This window comes from Trichechus manatus, unplaced genomic scaffold (genome assembly GCF_000243295.1).
Source record: "Trichechus manatus latirostris isolate Lorelei unplaced genomic scaffold, TriManLat1.0 scaffold00221, whole genome shotgun sequence".
Classification (NCBI taxonomy): domain Eukaryota; kingdom Metazoa; phylum Chordata; class Mammalia; order Sirenia; family Trichechidae; genus Trichechus; species Trichechus manatus.
This window is the reverse complement of record NW_004444157.1, coordinates 2,335,414-2,356,728: the sequence shown is the minus strand read 5'-3', so window position 1 is coordinate 2,356,728 and position 21,315 is coordinate 2,335,414. Positions and strand designations below refer to the sequence as shown.

The 21,315-nt window shown below is 38.8% G+C and overlaps 1 protein-coding gene across 1 annotated transcript in view; it reads right to left on the bottom strand.

Annotated features, from left to right (window-relative positions):
- Positions 1–21,315, bottom strand: part of IL1RAPL2 (interleukin 1 receptor accessory protein like 2) — a 1,202,505-nt gene that overhangs the window by 569,732 nt on the left and 611,458 nt on the right. The window contains exons 3-4 of the mRNA XM_004388912.1: positions 20,155–20,341; positions 5,613–5,766 (exon numbers count right to left, since the gene is read on the bottom strand). Of these exons, the coding sequence (XP_004388969.1) occupies positions 5,613–5,766; positions 20,155–20,341 (341 nt within the window). The remainder of the gene's footprint in view (positions 1–5,612; positions 5,767–20,154; positions 20,342–21,315) is intronic.

Genomic DNA, 21,315 nt, shown 5'->3' with positions numbered 1-21,315 from the left:
AGCCATACATTTGAACATCTTCACCAAAGACGGATCGCAAATCAGACTTTGCAGTTTTTACCAAGCTTTGCATTTCCAGATTGCTTTGCTACTACTGCTCAATAGAAACCTAGCAGCAAATCTTTGAAACATATGCATAGAATAAACCCCTCATTCTAACCACGGCATCTAGACACCAGTGGGTTAAGAGATTATCCCTAGCATGTGAAGAGTCTCAAATCAGGAGTTCAGGACAGGTCTACAATAATCAGGAGGAGGGGGTATTAGTTGTATATTCATGAGAGAACAGATTGGTTTTTATTTGTTTGTTTGCTTCTAAATAGCCAATGTACATTTCTAAAGAGCTGCATAAAATCATGCATTTGTGAATGATTTGCCAGGTGAACGGTGGTGAATGACCTTCCAAATACAGTTAATTAGTGCTGGCTTCCTGTTTGTGTACATTTTGGGGAGCCCCTATAATTTATGTCTGCCTTTGACCTTCTCAAGGAAGACCTTCTCCTTTAATCCCAGGAGGACCCTATTCCATTATCTTGCTCACCCTCTCCCACTCATCTCCTCCCCCTTCTTCCATTATCACCTGCTCTACATTCTTACCACCATGTAACCAACCCTCCATTCTCTCCTTATCATTTCAGCTAGCCCCTGTACAAATTCAATGTGAGAATAAAGAAAAAAAAAAACCTTTACAATAGCAAAAAGCTGTATATATAATATGCTGTGGGAAATAAAGCTGTTAGGTGTTGGCATCTTTGGAAATGACCTAAACACGCTATTGTGCATGTCTATGTGTTATTAAACCTCTCCCTACTCATCTCCAGCCTCCAAGGGAATAAAAAAAAAATCACAATAAAATCACCCAGGTCTGTTATGACTTATACAATAAAAGTGTTCCAGAAATGTTGCATTTAAATCCAATCCTATCTTAATGTAGTACGAAAGTTGACTACTTAAAGAAAACTTATGGTAAATTCTTTTAAATGGAAAAAAAATTGTTTCATAAAGCAAATGATTACCTTCCAATTTATCAGTTTTGAATATGAGTATCCCGCGCTTTTCGAAAGTTCGCTTTACGCCAGTTCACTTTAACGAAAGAACTACATTAATATCTGTTTTCATTAACCTGGAGAAATCCAAAGAGGATTTTCGCTTTTACAAAAAAAGCCTACAATGTTTTGCATGGAGCCATTAAAGAGGCATCGCCCCACCCCCAGCAGCTACCAGTAGCAGCAAGAGTGGTGTGGCCCTAGGTGGGGGGCTGGTGTCCGCCCTCTCCCCCTAGGAGAGGGAGCCCAGAGGAGGCACCTGGAGCTGAGGCCAATGCCCACCCCCCCCACCCCCACCTGCTACCTATCGGCCTCTCTCCCAGGGCGTCAATCCCAGGTGCCAGTGAGGGTGGGGGGAAGTAGCTGATTCAGCCCCTCCTTCCTGGTTTCTTCCCAGGCGCCTCATGGCCTCTGCCCTCACCTTGGGGGCGGCTCCCAATTCCTCCAGGAAAGCCGACATGTGGGACACTCTCAGAGGCATGAGCTGGGGAGGGCAGTGACTTGGACGTGGTGGCCCTAACCCTGAAAGGGGGCAGCCCTCAGGGCCTCTGTCCCAGTTAGGGGATGTCTCTGACCTGGCCAAGCTCCTTCCCCAGGAACTATACTCAGCATCAAGCTGCCCTAGCTTTGAACTGTATCTGTGAGCATCTGTGCTTTACCTCTAGTTATCATTCCTCCTTTTACTATACGTTAATGGAGCCCTAGTGGCACAGTGGTTAAGAGCTTGGCTGCTAACCAAAAAAGTCAGCAGTTCGAATCCACCAGCTGCTCCTCGGAAACCCTATAGGACAGTTCTACTCTGTCCTATGGAGTCACTATGAGTCTGAATCAACTTGAGGGCAACGGTTTTGGTTTAGTGTTATTTTAGGTTTTATGTGTGATTTGGTAGGTTACTTTTTGGGTCTGGGAACCCTCAAAAATTTTTCCCATGTAAATGAATGGTAATTGCTTCTTCACTTGATGCCATTTCAGCTTAGCAAAGGTTTCATAGGAACACTGTACTTTTGGATAGTTGGATAGCAGGGGAAACCTGTATCTGGATCTTTTTATAACTGATCTTCTTAAAGCAGGTAGCACCTATATACCTTAGAAGAACATTTGTTTTACTGAAGAGATACTTCTCAGATTTATACATTGAAAAAGAACCATCAGAAAATAACCTTTTTAAAATTTGACAATCTTTTAAAACTTGCATACTTGCAATACACAATCTTAAAGAACCTCTATCTGCATAATTTTTAATTAGGCAACTCTATCAATTTCACATGTTAATTCACATATATATTAATTTCTCATAAAATATTTTTTGAACTGCCTGTGTTAAAATTCTTATCCCATGCCCGCATATTGCTAACCTCAAAACAAGTATGAGTTGGTTACTCTTTAAATAATCTCAGCCTTATATTTTGAATTACGAGAGAACAAACGTTTGTTAATTGCTTTTACAATGTAGAGCATACAAAGCACAATGTAAGATTTAATATTACAAATAAGAATAAACATTCCAGAGCAACCTCTTGAACCTCCATACCAAGAAGCCGTATTGTTTCTACATCAAGCAGAAAGTTTGAACTGTGTGAATACATAGGAACTTACTATTTTATATGAATGATGACCTCTGTCCTAAGGATAATCATGACTACGTTTTGAATTATTTTTCCCAGCTCCCAGCTCATTGTCTGGCATGAAACAGGTACTCAGTAAATTTTTATTCAAATGATATATGAATAAATGACTGTTTTCAATGGTTGAGGTTGCTTTACCCACACAATGTCTTGACAGCTTTCCCCTTGTGACCAATGACCTGCATTTTCATGATAGCTCTTAGGACTTCAGGGAAAATAATTTGGGGCCCATGTAAATTATTTTTTGTTTTGTTTTGTCTTATGCGGGTGAACGAACTTGTTCACAAAGAAATAAATCCTTTGACTTTGACTTTTTTTGCACCATTCTCTCTTCCAGTGTTTCTCAAAGCATGATGTTTGGACTGTCTGCAACAGAATCACCTGGACAAAAAGGCAAATTTCCAGCCTTGCTGATGTGATAGCAATGAACTTTGCTCAGCAAATGTTAAGCCTACCCCAAAAAGGTTAGCCAGACATAAACAAAATAATATAGGAGGAACTATATATTCCTATCAGTAGTGAGAGTATGTTATAATTAACTAACTGGTTGATTAGAATCTGAGGGAGGGGACTGAGAATCTGTATTTAAAGAGCCCCATCTTCACTTTAGTTGGGTGCTTCCTCATGATTCTGATGCACATTAGTTTAAGAACCTCTCCTAAGGTAGAGTTCAGATGAATTTTTTTTTCTATTGTGTTTTAGGTGAAAGTTTATAGACTCAAAGTAGTTTCTCATTCAAAAATTTATATATACATTGTTTTGTGACACTGGTTGCAATCCCAGCAATGTGTCAGTACTCTCCCCCTTTCCGTTTATACCCCGGTTTCCCCGTGTCCATTTGTCCCGGATTCCTGTCTCTTCCTGCCTTCTGGTCTTTGCTTTTGGGCAGGTGTTGCCCATTTGGTCTCATATGCTTGACTGAACTAAGAAGCATGTTCCTCACGTGTGCTATTGTTTGTTTTATAGGCCTGTCTAATCTTTGGCTGAAAGGTGGACTTCCGGAGTAGCTTCAGTTCTGAGTTAGCAGGGTGTCCGGAGGCCATAGTCTTGGGGGTCCCTCTAGTCTCTGTCAGACCAGTAAGTTGGTCTTTTTTTTAGAATTTGAATTTTAAATCATAGTTCAACTAGACTAAAAGTTTAGAACAAGCAAATTAATGTCTTATAAAATATAGAAAATAGGTAGCTCTAGTTCTGCGTTTCCAGAATCTAAAAAGAAACTAAAGAGGCAAATATATTGTCACCATAACCAGTGTAAAAGAGGTTTGATGTTTACTTTATTCAGGTCCAACTTAGAATCCAAGCCAAATACTATAATATTACCAACTTTAGTAGATGATTTCCAAATAAAAGTGCTCTGCAAGCATATGATAAGGATTGTGTGATCGTGGTCAAAGGGATGATGTTGCAAGGATTTGTGCATGGTCACTCATTAATGATGTGTAATTGCCTATGATTGACTCTTCTGCCATGAATGAGGCAGGGAAGTCTGGTGCACTTTGAGGAAATCAGGGACTAATCAAAAGCAGATTTTTGTTGAGATTGGCCCAATATGGTAGTTATTTTTAAAGCGCATGGGGGAAAGAACATGCAATTCTAATTAAAAAAAATATTTACACCTTCCCAGAAGGCACTCTACCAATTTAGACTAAGAAGTAACACTGTCATGTATTAGGATAAAGAGCGGACTAAAGCATATATATTAATTTCTAATAAAATAGTTTTGAACTCCCTGCGTTAGCGTTCAGAATTCTGTCATAGACAAAAATAAACAATTGAATGTCAGGGATCAAAAAATTTAAATATATGGATTATAGCAATGAACTAGGCTCAGCAAATGTTAACCCTACCCCAGAAAGGTCAGTCAGGCATAAACAAAAATAATACAGAAAGAAATATATATTTCTAACATTAGTGAGAGTATATTGTAATTAACCAGCTGGTTGATGTCAACATTAGATGGCGTGTGTGTGTGTGTGTGTGTGCACGCGCGTGCGTGCACACACACACACACATACATACATATACATCTAAGACATGTATGATAATAGAAAAAATAATCAAGATTTGCTCAGGAGCAACAGCAGGTAGACTTTTGTCATCCAGTTTCTTAGGGCCTTTTAAGGTATTTGGTTCTGACCTATGTGTCTGAAAAGACTTTCTAACATTCTCTGCCAGGTAAGAATATCCTGAGTTTATCTCTTCCACACTTCACTTTTACTTCAGATTTAAAACATAAAGATGGGCACTACTGTCTTGGGTTGCTCCCTTTAAAAGTCACTTTGTTGTTGTTGTTGGGTGCTGTTGAGTCAACTTCAACTCCTAGCGACCCCATGTGACAGAGTAGAACTGCCCCATAGTGTTTTCTTGGCTGTAATCTTTACAGAATCAGCTCACCAGGTCTTTCTCTTGCAAAACTACTGGGTGGGTTTAACCACCAACCTTTCGGTTAGCAGCCAAGCGCCTAACCATTTGTGCCACCAGGCTAAAGCTCACAATAACATCACTCATTTATGAAGAATTTTGTATAAATGATATTTTGGATGCAGTCCAAGATTATATCATTCCAAAAGCCCAACAGAACTTCATTCTAAGGAAGCCTCCAACTACAAGGAGATTCCACACACAGGTTAAGTTAATATTCTAGAGAGGTTCCAGTATACCTTTTCTGAAAAGGTTAATAGCAATGAATGATGCTTGGAAGAGTTAAGAACCTTTTACAAAGGCAGAGGACAGATATGCAGCAATTGGGCCCTTGTTCCATAAATAATTGTTCATATTGTTTTTACTCAGTGCAACTTATTAATAGTGAGCTTCCCAACTGTTTGATTTGCAGCCAATTCTAAATTCACAGCAAGTTGGCTCTTTGTAAGAAACTCTTCCCTCCCAAACTCAATTATATTTAAAATCTCATTTGCCATAATTTGGTAGAACCAATTCCTACCTGTAACTTTCAATTCAGTTGTTCGTCTTACAAGTTTTCCTTCATACTTAAGTTCACAAGTATAATTTCCTCCATCTTCTTCTTGAACTTCCTGGATTAGAAGAGCATTTCCTTTCTGTATTATTATGCTTCTCCACATTTTTGGCTCGCATTCCTACAGAGAAAATAGTTGCAAGTAAGAAAAAAATCCACATCATTAAGTCTTAGTACTGGCAAGTTAGTACTTTCACTTTTTTATGCTCTGTTCTTTAATTTTCAAAATATATAACTAATAAGTCAATGACCAGGCAACATCACAAATGTGTCTTATTGTGTCCAACTCAAACATAACAACTATCACACTAAAAGCCACTTTAAAAAGCCTGACCCTAAAATGCCCTTTAAAGGCATTCTACAAAAATGAAAAAAATAGAAAAGCATACAAGTCCCCCAAATGCAAGGGAGGCATAGAAGAAACTAAAAAGTCACTAAATATTATTATAATGCCCTGGTTCTTTCTACTTGCCAGAGCTATTTCCTTAGAGTCCTTAGAGGGTAGTGTTCATTTTGCCACATAGTAGACTCCAGGGGAGGTCTGGGGATTATTAAACATTCATAATAGGCTTTTACATTAGTAACAAGTCTACAATGATTTCATTAATTACTCCTTATAGAAAAAAAAAAAAAACCTAATACTTCCTCCAGAGACTCCTTCCTCATAGTCAAGAGAGCCATTTAATTGTGTGTGGGGGGTGGGGAGGGAAGAGGTAATAGTGTCTAGAAAATTAGACCTAAGGAGTTCTCTAAAAACATAAAACAAACAAAAAATTTCCATTGAGTTAATTCTGACTCATAGTGACCCTAAACGACAGAGCAGACCTGCCCCATAGGGTTTCCAAGGAGCTGCTGGTGGATTTGAACTGCCGACCTTTTGATTAGTGCTGAGATCTTAACCACTGTGCCGTAGCTAGGTAAAATGAGGCAAACTTTTTATAGTAACAGCATGGAGATATCACCCACTTACTTTCTGAGTTCAGTAATATATGACCAGAGAATAAGATTTGGATGTTGAAGCCAATTTTCCTGCTCTCCTGATAGGAACGTGAGAGAATCTTGCTACCAGGATTGAATTTCTTTAGAATGGAATATTTAACACTTATCCAGAGAGTGACAAGGATATAGGAATAGCTAAGAAGGGATCCCTGGAGGCACAGTGGTTAAGCGCTTGGCTGCTAACCAAAAGGTCAGCAGTTTGAACCTATCAGTTGCGACTCAGAAGAAAGATGTGGCAGTCTGCTTCCGTAAAGATTACGGCCTTGGAAACCCTATGGGGCAGTTCCACTCTGTCCTATAGGGCCACTATGAATCGAAATCGACTCAGTGACAACGGGTTTGGTTTTTCGGGGAAGTATCTAAGAATATTCAGCCAAGTCGTTTTGCCTTTTGGGAATTTTCTCAAGCTACATTTTAGGTATTATCCCAGGAAATCTACCACTCACCCCAAATGTCCAGCCAAAGTGGGGACCAAATGCTGTACAAACATCAGTAGAGGCATAGGGGTTAGCTGCAAGGGAGTGCTGATTAATCAAGGCAAAAAGTTTTGTCATCTAAATTCTTAGTCTGTCAGTTGAGGCAATAAAAGAAATCAATCATGAGGCAGATGATGTAAATAGTAGTTGAGAGCACTTTCCACCTTCCCCACCATGGATGGTGCATACTACATTTGCATCTGCCTCTTCTCCACTCCCTCACACATACACATCCTGAACCTCGCCTAAAAGTAGAATCCATGCTGACTCTCAGTTCCCCAGCTCTGAGCATTTGTGTGTGTATGTGTGTGTGTGTAAAATGACTCAGGAGAGTGAGTGCCCTCATTTATTAGTTTTTCACTGTAACAATTTTTTTTTTCTTTTATGTTAGCAGCAGTTTGGACAACAAAACACAAAAACTGGCACTTAAGTTCACAGGTATAATATTTAACAGATATGCTTGCTTTATGTCCAATACAACCACCCACACACATTGTCCGAGAGTAAATAAAAGTAATACTATCCAGGGTATCTAGATATAAGGCTGCCACAAACCCTAGGGTCCTTCTGAAGAATAGTTAAGGGTCTGTCTGAAATTATATTACATACCATGTCTGGCAAAGTTTATCACCTATATGAGATTTGCTTCTGAGTTAAACCTTGGGATATAAGGTTTCTGGGAAAATGAAGAAGAAAGTCTGAACTGAGAGAAAAAAGCCTAGGCCAGCTGCCACTGCCGTCATACAATAATAATCCACAATTATTTTCGCATTGCTTCCAATTCTGATAGCCTCAGATTTCTAAAGAATCATTCTGAAGGTCATTAAACAAAAATATGGTCCCTCTGGGCATTTTGAAGGGAAAGGAAACTGAAAACTGAGCTGCTGCGCTTTCAAATAGTGGTGGTGGGGGTGGCAAATGATCCCACACACTCATTTGATTCAAAGACAAATGGTGGCGTTTTCTATTGTCATTTTGGGGAAAGTCCATAAGCAGCAGGGCTTTGAACCAGTTTCCTTCAGGTTCCAACCCCTGCTGAGAATTTGCATTTCCACTCCAGATATACTGAATCAGAATCTACATTTTAACAAGTTCCCCAGGCGATTCTTATGTATAACTTCCTGGGAACCTGTTAGAAATGCACATTCTCAGCAGGGGTTCTAAGGGAAACAAAATGGTTTAAAGCCCTGATATGCAATTAGTTCTAAACATTTTCTTTTTCTCTGCTTACTGCTTTGACGCCGCCCCCGCCCCCCAGCCAGGAAGTAAAAACCAAAGAGTAATAGGAATTAGAAAATACTCCTGATGAAGAACAGCCTGGTATGTTTATAGGTTCTTTGAATAGATCTAGATAATCCCACATGCTTTCCAAGTTGCCATCTAGCCTAGTAAAGGATTCTTTGTACTCAGTAAAGATTTTTTTGGAAAACTATGACATAGGAACACATTGTCTTCAGGTCACCTCCCCTCTTTGGGAGGTAATATAGTATAGATGAAGGGCAAACTGGCTTTAGAGCAAGACAACTATGTTCACATCTGAGGTTCAGTCAAGTCTGTGATCTTGGGCAAGTTTGCTTAACTTCTCTAGGTGTCTGTTTCCTAATTTGCAGTATGAAGATAATAGTAACTATCATGTGAGTAGTCATAACTCAGAGGATTGCAGGGTTTATTTACTACATTCCTGTGAAAAACCAAAAACCAAACGTGTTGCCGTCGAGTCGATTCCGACTCATAGCGACCCTACAGTACAGAGCAGAACTGCCCCATAGCATTTCCAAGGAGTAGCTGGTGGATTCAAACTGCTGACCTTTTGGTTAGCGGCTGAGCTCTTAACCATTGTGTCACCAGGGCTCCACACTCCTGTTGGACAGCACTATATATAGTGGTCGTTTAGCATAGAGAATGTTTCACATTCCTGAAATTTTCCCTATCCTGAATACTGTTTCCTCAGAACCTCCTGCTCTGCTTGGTGAAAATTGGTGGTAATGGACTAATCAAATTAAAGAAAATCTTCACTAATGGGTTAACTACCCCCCACCCCAGCAACATAATACTTTAATCCACTGAAAACATATAGCTCTGAAGAGGCAACCCCAGTACAGAGGAGCTACTTTTTTGGTCAGAAGAGCCTTTAAACCACCCTTCTCGTCTTTCCATATAGATGACCATCTTGCCCCCATTAAGTTGCCCTTCACGAGATCACCTCCTTGGCTTTCCTTTCCATGTCTGGGTGTCTGTATGAAATCTCTAAAGTCATCCAGGCTTCTGACATAGTTTCAGTGTTTCATCCCTAAGCTAATAGCTGCTTGGCTTGCTGTTGTCACTGCTCCCTTCCTGCCTCGACTCTTCCTATCACCTCATTCCTAGTGGACAGGCAGCATTGCCAGACCTCACTGACCTAGACCTGTTCATTTAATTCTGACAGCCTGTTAGCCAAAGGAGTTTGAAACACATAGGTCAAGTCTCAAGCTGGTTGTTTATCCGAGTCAAAGACAAACCACCAAAGCCTCAAAGAGCAGACCTCTAACACTGACCTCAATGTACAATTTCCCTATTATTTAATGTCCCTGGGGATATTACAATTAACTTCATCAACTTGAAGGTTTTGCTGAGAGCCAGTCTCACTGGAGGTGCTTAAATTAAAGTTCAACAAGCAGCTCCAGTTCATGGCCTGGCTATTGCCTCACCAAAACAGTTTGTTGTGGGACATCCTTGCTCAGTCAACACAATGGCAGCCCTTAAAGCCCAGCTTCCTTTCTCCCCTCCCAGCTGCCCTGTGTGGCAGATGTCACTTGTCAGCAGTTGCTGGGATGGGAGCCTGGAATGCACAACAGAGATATCTGTTGGCCCAAGCCCTGCAAAGTGAACCTGATGCCAGCCACATTGAGATCCGGGAGTCTCCACCTTGAAATATTCATCACTGTATTCAAGGTCCACTTTTAAGATATCATCATCATATCTGCAGGTGCTTTCTAATCAGTTTGGTGGCTGTGGTTACTTTAGTGCTATTCAAAGCACATGGCACATTTTTCATGGCCAGAATATCAGGAAGATTGATTTAAATATTTCTTCTGATTTTGAGTTTCAGCCATTAAACAGCTGTACAACCATGAGCCAATCATGTAACCTTTGTTCCTCAAAGCACCTTTGTTCCAACACCCAACTTCAACTCCCTTACACCCAAGTCGCTCTCCTTTCCCCAGGAGACTTGACTGTCCCATAGAACATCCAGACATCTGTCTAACAGTCTGTAGGGAACCTGAACTTTTTTCAGTCTAAAGATGGAAGAGATGGTTAGGAGCACAATTATGAATAGGGTGTCAACCTTGCCCTTTTCAGCCCTATCTCTACTCTAAACTCCTAGGACAACCCATTCCAGGGAGCCTTTCCTCTCTCTAGCTCTATTTCTCAACCTTTCTATTTTTACAATTCTAATGCTGAAGTTGGTAGCACACAGTGGTTGAAAACGTAAGTTCTAGACTCAGGCATTTGGACTGGGATTCTAAGTTGTATGTTCTTGAGCACACTACTTAATCTAATCTTCAGTTGCATCATCTGTAAAAAACAGGTGATGATAATAACATTTATCAATTGGAGTAATTATAGGAAGAAATGAGGTAATGCATGTAAATTACCTGCAACAGAGGAAATCACTCAACAAATATTAATTATTATTCTATTACTGTTATTACCCTCAGTACTCTGCTTTCAGCTAATACACACATCTATTATGATATGTTAACAACTGTCTGGGGTTAAATGTGACTCACACTTCTATGGGAGTCAGGAGGCAATGCCTTAATCCAAAATTATAATTCTAATGCTGGGTCATCCAAGTATTACAGCAGGCTGGGCATGGACAGAAGGTCGGGTGTGCAGATTGGCTACTATTAACGTCAGAGGAGAGTTTTGGACAATATATAGAAATTAGGCAGTCAGATGAGAGGTATGACATATCAGACAGAGGGAACAACCAGAAGGAACTCCCTATTTGGAAGCAGCCAGGTGTGAAAAAGCATGGAGTGGACATAAAATTACAAATAGTTTTGTTCAGTTGAGAGTCGCACTAAGTAGGCTGGGGCCATATATGAAAAGCCTCAAATTCCATCCTAAGATATTTATGTACTGCCAGGGTTCAAATCCCAGCTCTGCCACTGTGTAATCTACCTCATTGGGCTGTTGTGAGAATTGAATTAGATAATGCATGAATATGCTTGGCACAACGTCAGGCCCTGTAAAAACTCAATAAAAAGGAACTATTATCTAACTGGTTTTATGGAATCACTGGAGTGCTTTAAATAGTGGCATCCTATGATCAGATATGCATTTCCAAAAGATCATTCTGGTGGATCTATAGAAGGTAGTCAGACTATAGAAAGGGACACTGCTTAAGAGGCTTTAAATTGCTCTGATCTCTTTTTATCCCTTAGATATCATTAAAGATATACTGAAGTCTCTTCTAAGCCTGGATTCTTACAACTGTTTGGGGGAAAAAGTCAACAGCAAACTACTGTTAAATTTGGAAAAAGCATCCACGTTGAAAGAAGATTACAAAAGTTGACAAAAATCAAGTTGATAAATCAAGAAATTGTACAGTCAAAACCCAACTTTATAACAGCTTTATTCCTAATCACCAAAAATTGGCAGCAACTCAAATGGTCATCAACTAGTGAATGGTTAGATCAACAGTAGTACATCTATATAGTGGAATACTGGAATACTTACTGTACATGTGAAGATTGTTGAAATGTCCAATGTTTTGTTACATATATATTTACCACAATAAAAAATAAAAATGCACTACTGTTATGTATCAGAGTATAGATGAATCTCAAATGCATTGCGCTAAGTGAAAGAAGCCAAACACAAAAGGCTACATAGTATGTTATTCCATTTATATGACATTCTGGAAAATGCAAAACTATAGAAACAGAAAACAGATGGGTTTTCACCAAGGACTGGGAGTGGGAGGAAGGAATTGACTATAAAGGGGTGTGGAGAAACTTGGAGTGATGGAAATAGTCTATATCTTGATTGAGATGTATACATTTGTCAAAAGCACATCAAACTGTACACATAAAAAGGATGAATTTTACTATTTGTAAATTATACTGAATAACATGGCTTAAAAGAAAATACTCAACCCTAAATTCTCAATTAGAGTCTGAGATGTCTTAGATAACTATATTTCTAGCTTCCATAAACTTTTCTCTTCCTACAGTAGCAGCTAATATCAAGTAAGGACTTTAGTCATTAAATTTTTATAACATGTCTAAGATACATGGCAGATACATCTGTTTTATTTGTGAGGAAACTGAGGTCCAGTGAGATCCAACTGCTTATCCACGTTAATGGCAGAACGGTGACCAGAATCGAGGTACCCAGACTCAAATCCCAGTGCTTCTTACGTCTATTACATACCCATTCCTCCTACATTAACCCACCTTTTTTCTCATTTACACTCAGTAAAGAATCCCTCCTCCACTTCTAATGCCATATCTATGAACAAAAACAATGACAAATGGATCTTAAATCTAGTGTTATGACTGTGGTTTCAGGGCACACCAAACTGAAACTATGGGCTTTGCATCTCATTTCTTCTAGACAAAAGCATCTTTAAATATTCCACCGATAAAATAAAACAATTCAATAATGGAATATAATTTCATGGTTACAAGTAAGGCACTGATTAATTTTACTATGTTTCCAAAAGAGATTCAAAATCCCAAAGCATTTTGGCAAACATATATGTCTATATATATATATATATATTTTTTTTTTTTTTAGCAAGGATGTATTGGTCATTTGGACTGTGGCATTATGAGGTCTCCAATGACCTTTTCCCCCCTTTAAGAAAACTGTCAGAATGTATAGCAAGATAAATCAATGTACAGCTCATATCCTTGAAAGCTTAACTCATCGAAATGAGTGATGGCATTTAGAAATGGCCATTTCTAAACTATTATTTTTGAAGATGAAATTGACTCCTTACAATCCATCTGGAATTTTTCTTAAATGTAGTATGAGTCAGAGATCAATTATTTTTTTTCCAAGTGGATAGTCAATTACATCCACCCATATTTTAATAAGTCATTATCTCCCCTCCACAACCGTTAAAATGAAATGTTACCTTTATCATATACTAAGTTCTCATGTACATATTTTTTTTATCTGTTTCTGGCTTCTCTCTTCTATTCTACTGATATATTCATCATTTCCTAAACTTAACTATTTTAGTACTGTTGCCTTGTGTAATTGTTTATACATGGTAGACTAAGTTCCCTCTCAGGAATGTTTTTCCCCAATATTTTCTTGGCAATTCTGGCACATTCATTAATCCATAGGAATTTTATAATCATTTTGTCCAGTTCCAAAAAACTAATGTTTTAGCAAAATGCATTAAATATTTATATGAATTTGGCTAGGAAAGATTGACTTTTTTATTCTATGAGGTCTTCCCATGAAGAAACATGTTCTGAGTCTCTATTAATTTAGATCATATTTTATGTCCTTTGGTAAAATTATATTTTATATAAGTCTCTTCCCATCCTTGTTAGGTGTATTCCAAAGCGTTTTATAGATTGCCATCAATGCAAATGGGACAGTTTTATTTTTTCCTTTTACATGTTTAACTGATTATTGCTAGCAAAAACAAAAGCTATTGAATTTTTTGTATATTTTTATTAAGCTCCCTTAACCGAATTCTCTCATTAGTTCTATTTTGTTGTTGTTGTTGTTGAGTCTCTTGGGTTTTCTAAGTATTCAATTATATCTGAAAATTAATATTTATATAGCACATTTCATTTAATTTTTTATCGCATCAGCTAGAACCTCCAATACAATATTGAATAAAATAGTGACAGAGTATTCCTGTCTTGTACATCATGGATGTAAGGATATATGTATGTTTACAAGGATGTTTCCTGCAACATTGCGATTATAAAAAACTAGAAAGAAACATGAATATCCATCAGTAGGAGAATGGTTGAATAAAATAAGATATTTCCACCCTATTAGCTATTATGCAGCTATCAAAAAAATGAATTATATTATTGACATAGGAGGATGTTCATGGTAAGTATATGTGTGATGGGGAATGCTGACAAATGATATGTATAGTATGTTTCCATTTTTATTAAAAAAAGACAAGAGAAGATATATGTGTATATGTGTATATGGATATAATATATAGATATATATTTTAACATATAGTGTTAGCGTGGTGGAAAGTGTGGAAGGATATAACAAACAGGTAACATTAATGACCTTAGATGGTTAAAATGGAGTGAGAAAGGAGAAGACAACTGACTTTATACTCCTCTATATTGTTTACTGGAGCCCTGGTGGTACAGTGGTTAAGAGCTCGGCTGCTAACAAAAAGGTCAGCAGTTCCAATCCACCAGCCGCTCCTGGCAAACCCTTTGGGGCAGTTCTACTCTGTCCTATAGGGTCACTATGAGTCAGAATCGACTTGACGGCAAAGGGTTTGGTTTATATTGTTTACTTTATCAATATGGTCATAGTTCTTAGATATATATATGTATAGATAACATATATTTACTTCTTTTGGATGGTTTCAGACCCTTTTGTAAAACTCAGTAAATGTCAAGAAACAATGAGGAATTCCTCAAAAAGTTGAACATAGAATTACCCTGTGACCCAACAATCCCAATCCTAGGTATATACTCAAAACAACTGAAAGTAGGAACGCGAACAGAGACTTGTACACCAATGTTTGTTGCAGCGCTATTCACAATAGCCAAAAGGTAGAAACAACCGAAATGGCCATCAACAGATGAGTGGATAAACAAAATGCAACATATACATACAATGGCATACTACTTTGTTATATAATTTTTACCTAAAGATGACTAAGATACTACTCAGCCAGAAGGAGAAACGAAGTCCTGATACATGTTACAAAATGAATGAACCTTGAAAACGTTATGCTGAGCGAAATAAGTCGGACACAAAAGAACAAATATTGTATGACCCCACTTATAGGAAATAGGCAAATGTATAGAGATCAAAGTTTGTTAGTGGTTACCAGGGGTAAGAGGTAAAGGGAAAGGAGGAGTCATTGCTTAAGGGCCACTGAGCTTCTGTTAATGGTGGTAGAATACTTCGGAAAAGGATAGTGGTGATGGTGGCACAACATGATGAACGTAATCAATGTCACAGAATTATACATGTAAAAATTGTTGAATTAGAAAATGTTTTGTTATGTATATATTTGCCACAATAAAAAAAAAAGAGAAAGGGGGAAATGGGCTTCATTAAACTTCTCTCTTTGGGTTTCAGTTTCTTCATGTGTAAGACGAATGAGTTGTGCTAGATGGGCTCTAAGATCCCTTGTTGTTGTTGTTGTTGTTAGGTGCCCTGAAGTCGGTTCTGATTCATAGTGACTTTGTGTACAACAGAATGAAACACTGCCCAGTCCTGCGCCATCCTCACAATCGTTACATTATAATTCTTTCTACTTAGTTCCAGCTTGATCTTGAGAAAAATCTGTCTTTTTTGGTCCACTAGAGTCCCTTTGGACACCTTGAGTCATTAAGGAATCCTTATGGAGGATTTCAGGAACTATTTCCAAAGTAACAACTTTGAGAGAGCATTCAGTTTGCATCAGTAATGCAAGTGTATTGTAAGTACATAAGATACATATTTAGCAGAGCAATCAGAGTGGTGTTATTAGAAGAACATTTATTAGAAGACAGGAGTTCAGGGTTTGAACACCCAGTTGGCCACTGTTAGCTAAGTGACCCTCTGTAAGTTATTTTAGTTTCCTCATCTGTGAAAAGATGATGACAATGGCCACCATAAGTGGCCTCACCTCCTTTTGCTAGCTGATAGATTTTAGGGGAGATAAGCCCACTTCCATATAACCCTTGCAATGTGAGGACAACCAGGATTGGCTTTCTCAGTCATTTTTAAGTAAGAATTATAAGAAAAATTTTAAGGATATGTACATCAGAGCTTCCAAATAGGTGGGCCACAGTACCCTGGGGTGCTCTGGGAAGGTTATGGGTATAGAGACATATTGATCTCCTTCTGCTCAGCCCTAAATAAGTCAGGTGGGGACTGGAAAGCAGTCAAAGCTCTCAGAGCAGACTATTCACTCACCTCACTGTGCAATATTATCATTTCTATGTGTGCTATAATATGAAAAGATTTGGGAAAGATTGCTGTTGACTATTATGTACCATGCAAATATTAACTGATCTTATTTCGTTTTGAAGGTTTCCTTTGCAAAGACACTTATGTCTATCTATGGTTAAAAACAGAAGTATGTCTGCTGCCCTATACTTAATACAAAGACGATGGTAATTAAAAGTAGGACTTGTTCTTTAGATGTTTTAATTTATGTAGCTCCTTCCTAGAGTATTGAGAATAAGCTGTTTATTTATCTGTCTCCCTCCATAAGAAGATGGAAATGTATTTATTGTGGTCATGTCACTATCCCAACTTCTTAGCATGGTGCCTAGCGCATGGTAGGCACCCAATATATATGTGTTAAATAAATGAACAGTTGTACAAACCAATGAATGAATTTGCATTGAACCATACAGCATGCCCCAACCCATCTATAACCCATGGCAGACAACTGAAATTTAGAAAGTTGTGGCAAGAAAAATAGGATTCAAACTAGACCTCATTAACGCTGGGCTTTTACCAACTGAGGTAACAAATTACATCAATGAGTGCTTTACTGTAAAATGTGTATTTGTGTTCGTTGCTGATGTCCTATTGAAGTTAGGCAGGTGTCTGGCTTAGAAATAGGATAAAAGGACTCTAAACTCTTATGGGTGCTCAGTGAAAAATGAGGATGTTACAGTGTTTTTCTTAGGTCAACACAGAAAAGAATCTTTATCTCTCATTTCTAAAATGTTTCTAAAAATACTATCATGATTGAATATTCTGCTATAATATCTAACGCCCCCTTTGTACAGTGTCAGGAGGAACTGTTAAAAGTGTAGCCCCTCTCCTCACCTCCTTTGGCTAACTGATGGAATTCAGATAGAGGAGGAACAGTTCCCTTCCTCACATCCCTTGCATTCCAAGGACCAACAGAATTGGCTTACTCAGCCATCTTTATGAACATGTCCCATGCCACCTGATCCAGCCGTACCTTTCTATCCAGCAGTGACTACACACAGGCATGGAATGACAGTCGTCAGAGGCCTACCATAACATTTTTCAGACAGGATGTAAAACCCAAAACAGGTGAGACAGATACAAAATTACTAAAGAGGAAGTAAACGGCAGAGATGGATGGAAGTCAGTCAAAGATTACATAAATTTGAAAAGATTACTGGAAAAAGGATCATGCAATACACATACTTTCCACTGTGAAAACACTAGATATAAACCATTATACATTTCTACCTTTCCGTGTGCACCAGAATGAACTCTGAGCAAGTGTGTACTCCCCCTTGCATTGTGGAACCATAGCAAAATCACTGGTAGAGAAGGCCCAGGCTGCAAAGTGGGCATGGCAGATGATCATCTATTGACTGGAAAAGAAAATATTCTACCAATACATCAATATTTTTTTTTTCCAGGGATTTATCTCAAACTTTGTATGAGAAGTGAGAATTAGCAAAGCATTTGTGAGCTTCAGGGGTTCTTTAACTTTTGGTTCTCTTTACTTATCATGATCTATTAGTATGATGTAGTGACTAAGAGTGTGGGCCCAGTAGCCAAACTGCTAATGTTTGAATCACTTACTAACTGTGTGACTTGTGCTCAGTTGCTTAACTTCTCTGAGTCTCTAGTCACTTCTATAAAATGGAAATAATAATAATACCCACCTCATATGGTAGTTCTAATGATTGATTTAACTCTCCAAGCACTTAAAACAGAGACTGGTATATAGTAAGTACCCAATAAATGTTAGTTACTGTCATGATTATTACTTATCAGTTGTAAACTGTTATAGAAATATTAATTATTATTATTCAGGCAGAGCTGGAAAACCCTTTTGCTGCACTGCTGTTGGTCCATTTCAAGAAAGAATGAGGGTTAGTATTTCCCCAGGGATAAACTGCTTTGGTATATAATGATGACAGTGATGTCTAGAGATGTCAGGAGAGAATAAGAAAGAATTTACCAGAAAGATAAGATGAGATAGTAGAAGGAACACTGTAAGAGGAGGCTCATGAGCTGGATTTTACCCCTCCCTTCTAACTCTTTGGTAGGTTGACTTGCCCTTTCTGATCCTTAGTTTTCTCAACTATAAATTGAAATAAAACCCCCTTACTCTGACTTTTGTGTGGCTCCTCTATTCCAGTGCTGCATCTTAAAGAAGTGTCTGGGATCATGGCTGGGTTTAGCACACTGCAGGGGAGGATAGTGATTAAGAAAACGGACTCTAGAGTCAGGCTATCTTGAATTCAAAACCTGGCTTTACTGGCTGTGAGACTTCGGACAATTTTCTAAGTTTTTCTAAGCCTCAGTTTTTTCACCGTCAAATAAGGATAACAGCACCCATCTCTCAGAGTTACACTGAGACTTACATGAGATAAAGTATAGAACAAACTTCAGCACAGTGAACGGCACATAGCAATTCCTTAATAAATACTAATGAGGTTGATGATAGCATGAAGGGTCCCACTAAATTAAATTATGCATATCCTGTGTTTGTGCATAATGAACATCCTGCCCCTTTTTTGTCACAATATTGTCTTCGTTAAGAAAAAAAAGGGGGGAGGGGCCAATTCACCTAGAGATTTGGATGTCTTAGTTCAGAATATGCCTTTGGTGGCTATTGGCGAATTTCCCCTAAGTGTGGAGATGGAGAGGCTTCCAGATTGGAAAAAGCACACGACAGCTGTGGGAGTTATAGATTAGACTTCCCTGGGAACCGTGGTTCGGTCAGGTCCTATACAAGTAACCTGCTCCACCTTTTCTGACAGGTGTTCGTGTCCAACAATGCACACAGCACCTGTGCAGAAAGCCTCCTTGGTCACCTCCGGCCATCACGTATAAAACTGTACAGCTGTGGCTCAAAACTGCCAGGCAGGTGCTCCTATAGGACCATGAGGCTCCAGGGTAGCAGCCAGAATATCATAGCTGGAAGGTTTGTGTTTATTCTCTGTTTCCTTGCCTAGATCCATTGTCCACCCTTTTCTGCCCTCCCCTATCCCAGGGAAGCTGAACACTATTGATTTCTATCATCTGGTCTTTTTTTGCCTCTGGCTTCTGTTTGAGTTTGACCAAAGGGTTGAGGGGAGGCACGAGCAGGAGATTGGAAGGCAACAGTTAAGATGGGTTAGGGTATCTATCCCACCCACTCTCTCCCTATCTTCCAGAGTTCAATGGTAGTTTTTTTCCTCTAAGGCCATCGTTCTTGACAGCACCCTGCTCTTGACAGGCCACCTTCACTCTTGCCAGGTTCCAGGGACACTGCTCCTTCCCCTGCCACTGCAGGTCTAGGGCTGCTAACTAACACCTCCCTTGTTGGTTCCCTTAACCCTGCTCATGCCTCTGTAATTAGTCCCTTAATGCAACTCTCTTCTGTTCAACCTTTGAATGGGGCTTATTTCCAGCTAAAATTAACCTAAGCAGTGTTCACATATCCTGCACTGGGCCCATTTCTCTCCTCTACATTTACTGCAGTGGCTCTCACAGCACAGATCACCGTAACGGTTGTCATTCTTTGCAAGTACTACTACTTGTAATGGTAGGTCTCCATTCCTATCAGTAAATGATAATTTTACATCCCCAAATTATTTCTCTCATGTCTTATGTAAATCTTCACCCTTCTTCCCATTTGTTCTCATGAGTTGGGGTGGAGGGAGATTTTATTTATTTTTAGCAGTTGGATTAGGCGGGATTGCTTCTGACACCTGCTGATGGAAATGCATGAAAACCAGTGGTATACAGAAGTCAAAGCTCTGAATGATTTAGTTGTGGATCTGTTGATTCTTTTGAATGAAATTTCTAATAGAAAAAACTAGAAATAAGACCTCCCTCTTTCCCTATCCCCCAAGTATTGACTGAGGGAAAAAAATGATTTGACAGCATGCAGTTACCTTGTACCACACAACGTCAGGCTCCTGATTGGACTTTTTAAAATCATCCATGTCTGGGCAGGAGATCTCCTTTCTTTTAGTGACTTCGGATTTTTCTAAATAGCGGATCCTGCTATTGTAGCACAGGCCTGATTCATATTCTGCCACAGTCAAGGACATTGACACCTTCATGCAATATGTTGAGTTTCTGTAGGAACAGAGAAATAGTAAAATGGCTTTGCTGGATGTTTACAACATGGTTTGCATTCTATATATTTCAAGAGTATTGAGTTTACCATTTGGGACCTTGCCTAGAAATCAGAAACAACATCAAAACAACATAGAGCCGTTTTCTACTTCAACTAGCAGGAAGATACGAAACAAAATGCTAATGTGGACATCTCTGGCCATGCAATAACCACATAGAGCAGCTATATCCATCTCTGGACTCTACGACGGTCAGCCTTCTTTCCTCATAGTACATATTGCTACGTTGATAATCTGGTAGTAAAAACCTGTGAGAAAGTCTCTCTATAACCAGGGCTATAGCTACTGCTGTTCTGCCCCTGTGGCCAGTCCCTTACTGGGTATTCCAGGGGTTGTTTCATTTTGTCATTGGTTTCTAAGCCAACATTTCCTTTTATAGGCTACATCACTAAAAACCAAACCAACATGTCAATGATATCTATTAACTTACAAATCTTTTTAAGGTGCTTAATGAGATGTCCCAGAGGTCAAATCTGGGCTCCTATAAAGAACAAATCCTAGTAGAGTGTAGTCAGTCTAGATTAATTTTATCCACCAACACTAACATTATAAAAGAATTTCAGCACTGAATTTTACTGTAAGGCCACTTCAGAAATTGAGCATTGATTGGTTAACTCACTACCTAATGGTATTTATGAAATGAAATTCTACCCTCATCTCTCTATGTACTCCATGATTTTTCCCTATTCTACCCTATCATACCCTATCCTACTTGGTCTTAACCTGCCCTACCATATATGGACTCCAGATGATATCAACCAGTCAAAAATTTGGAAAGTGTGGAGAAGAGATAAGAAGCATCTTGGTAGGAGTGGCAATACTAATCTCAGATAAAATAGACTTTAAAACAAAATCTACCATAAAAGACAAAGAAGGAAACTATATAATGATTAAGGGGACGATCCATCATGAAGA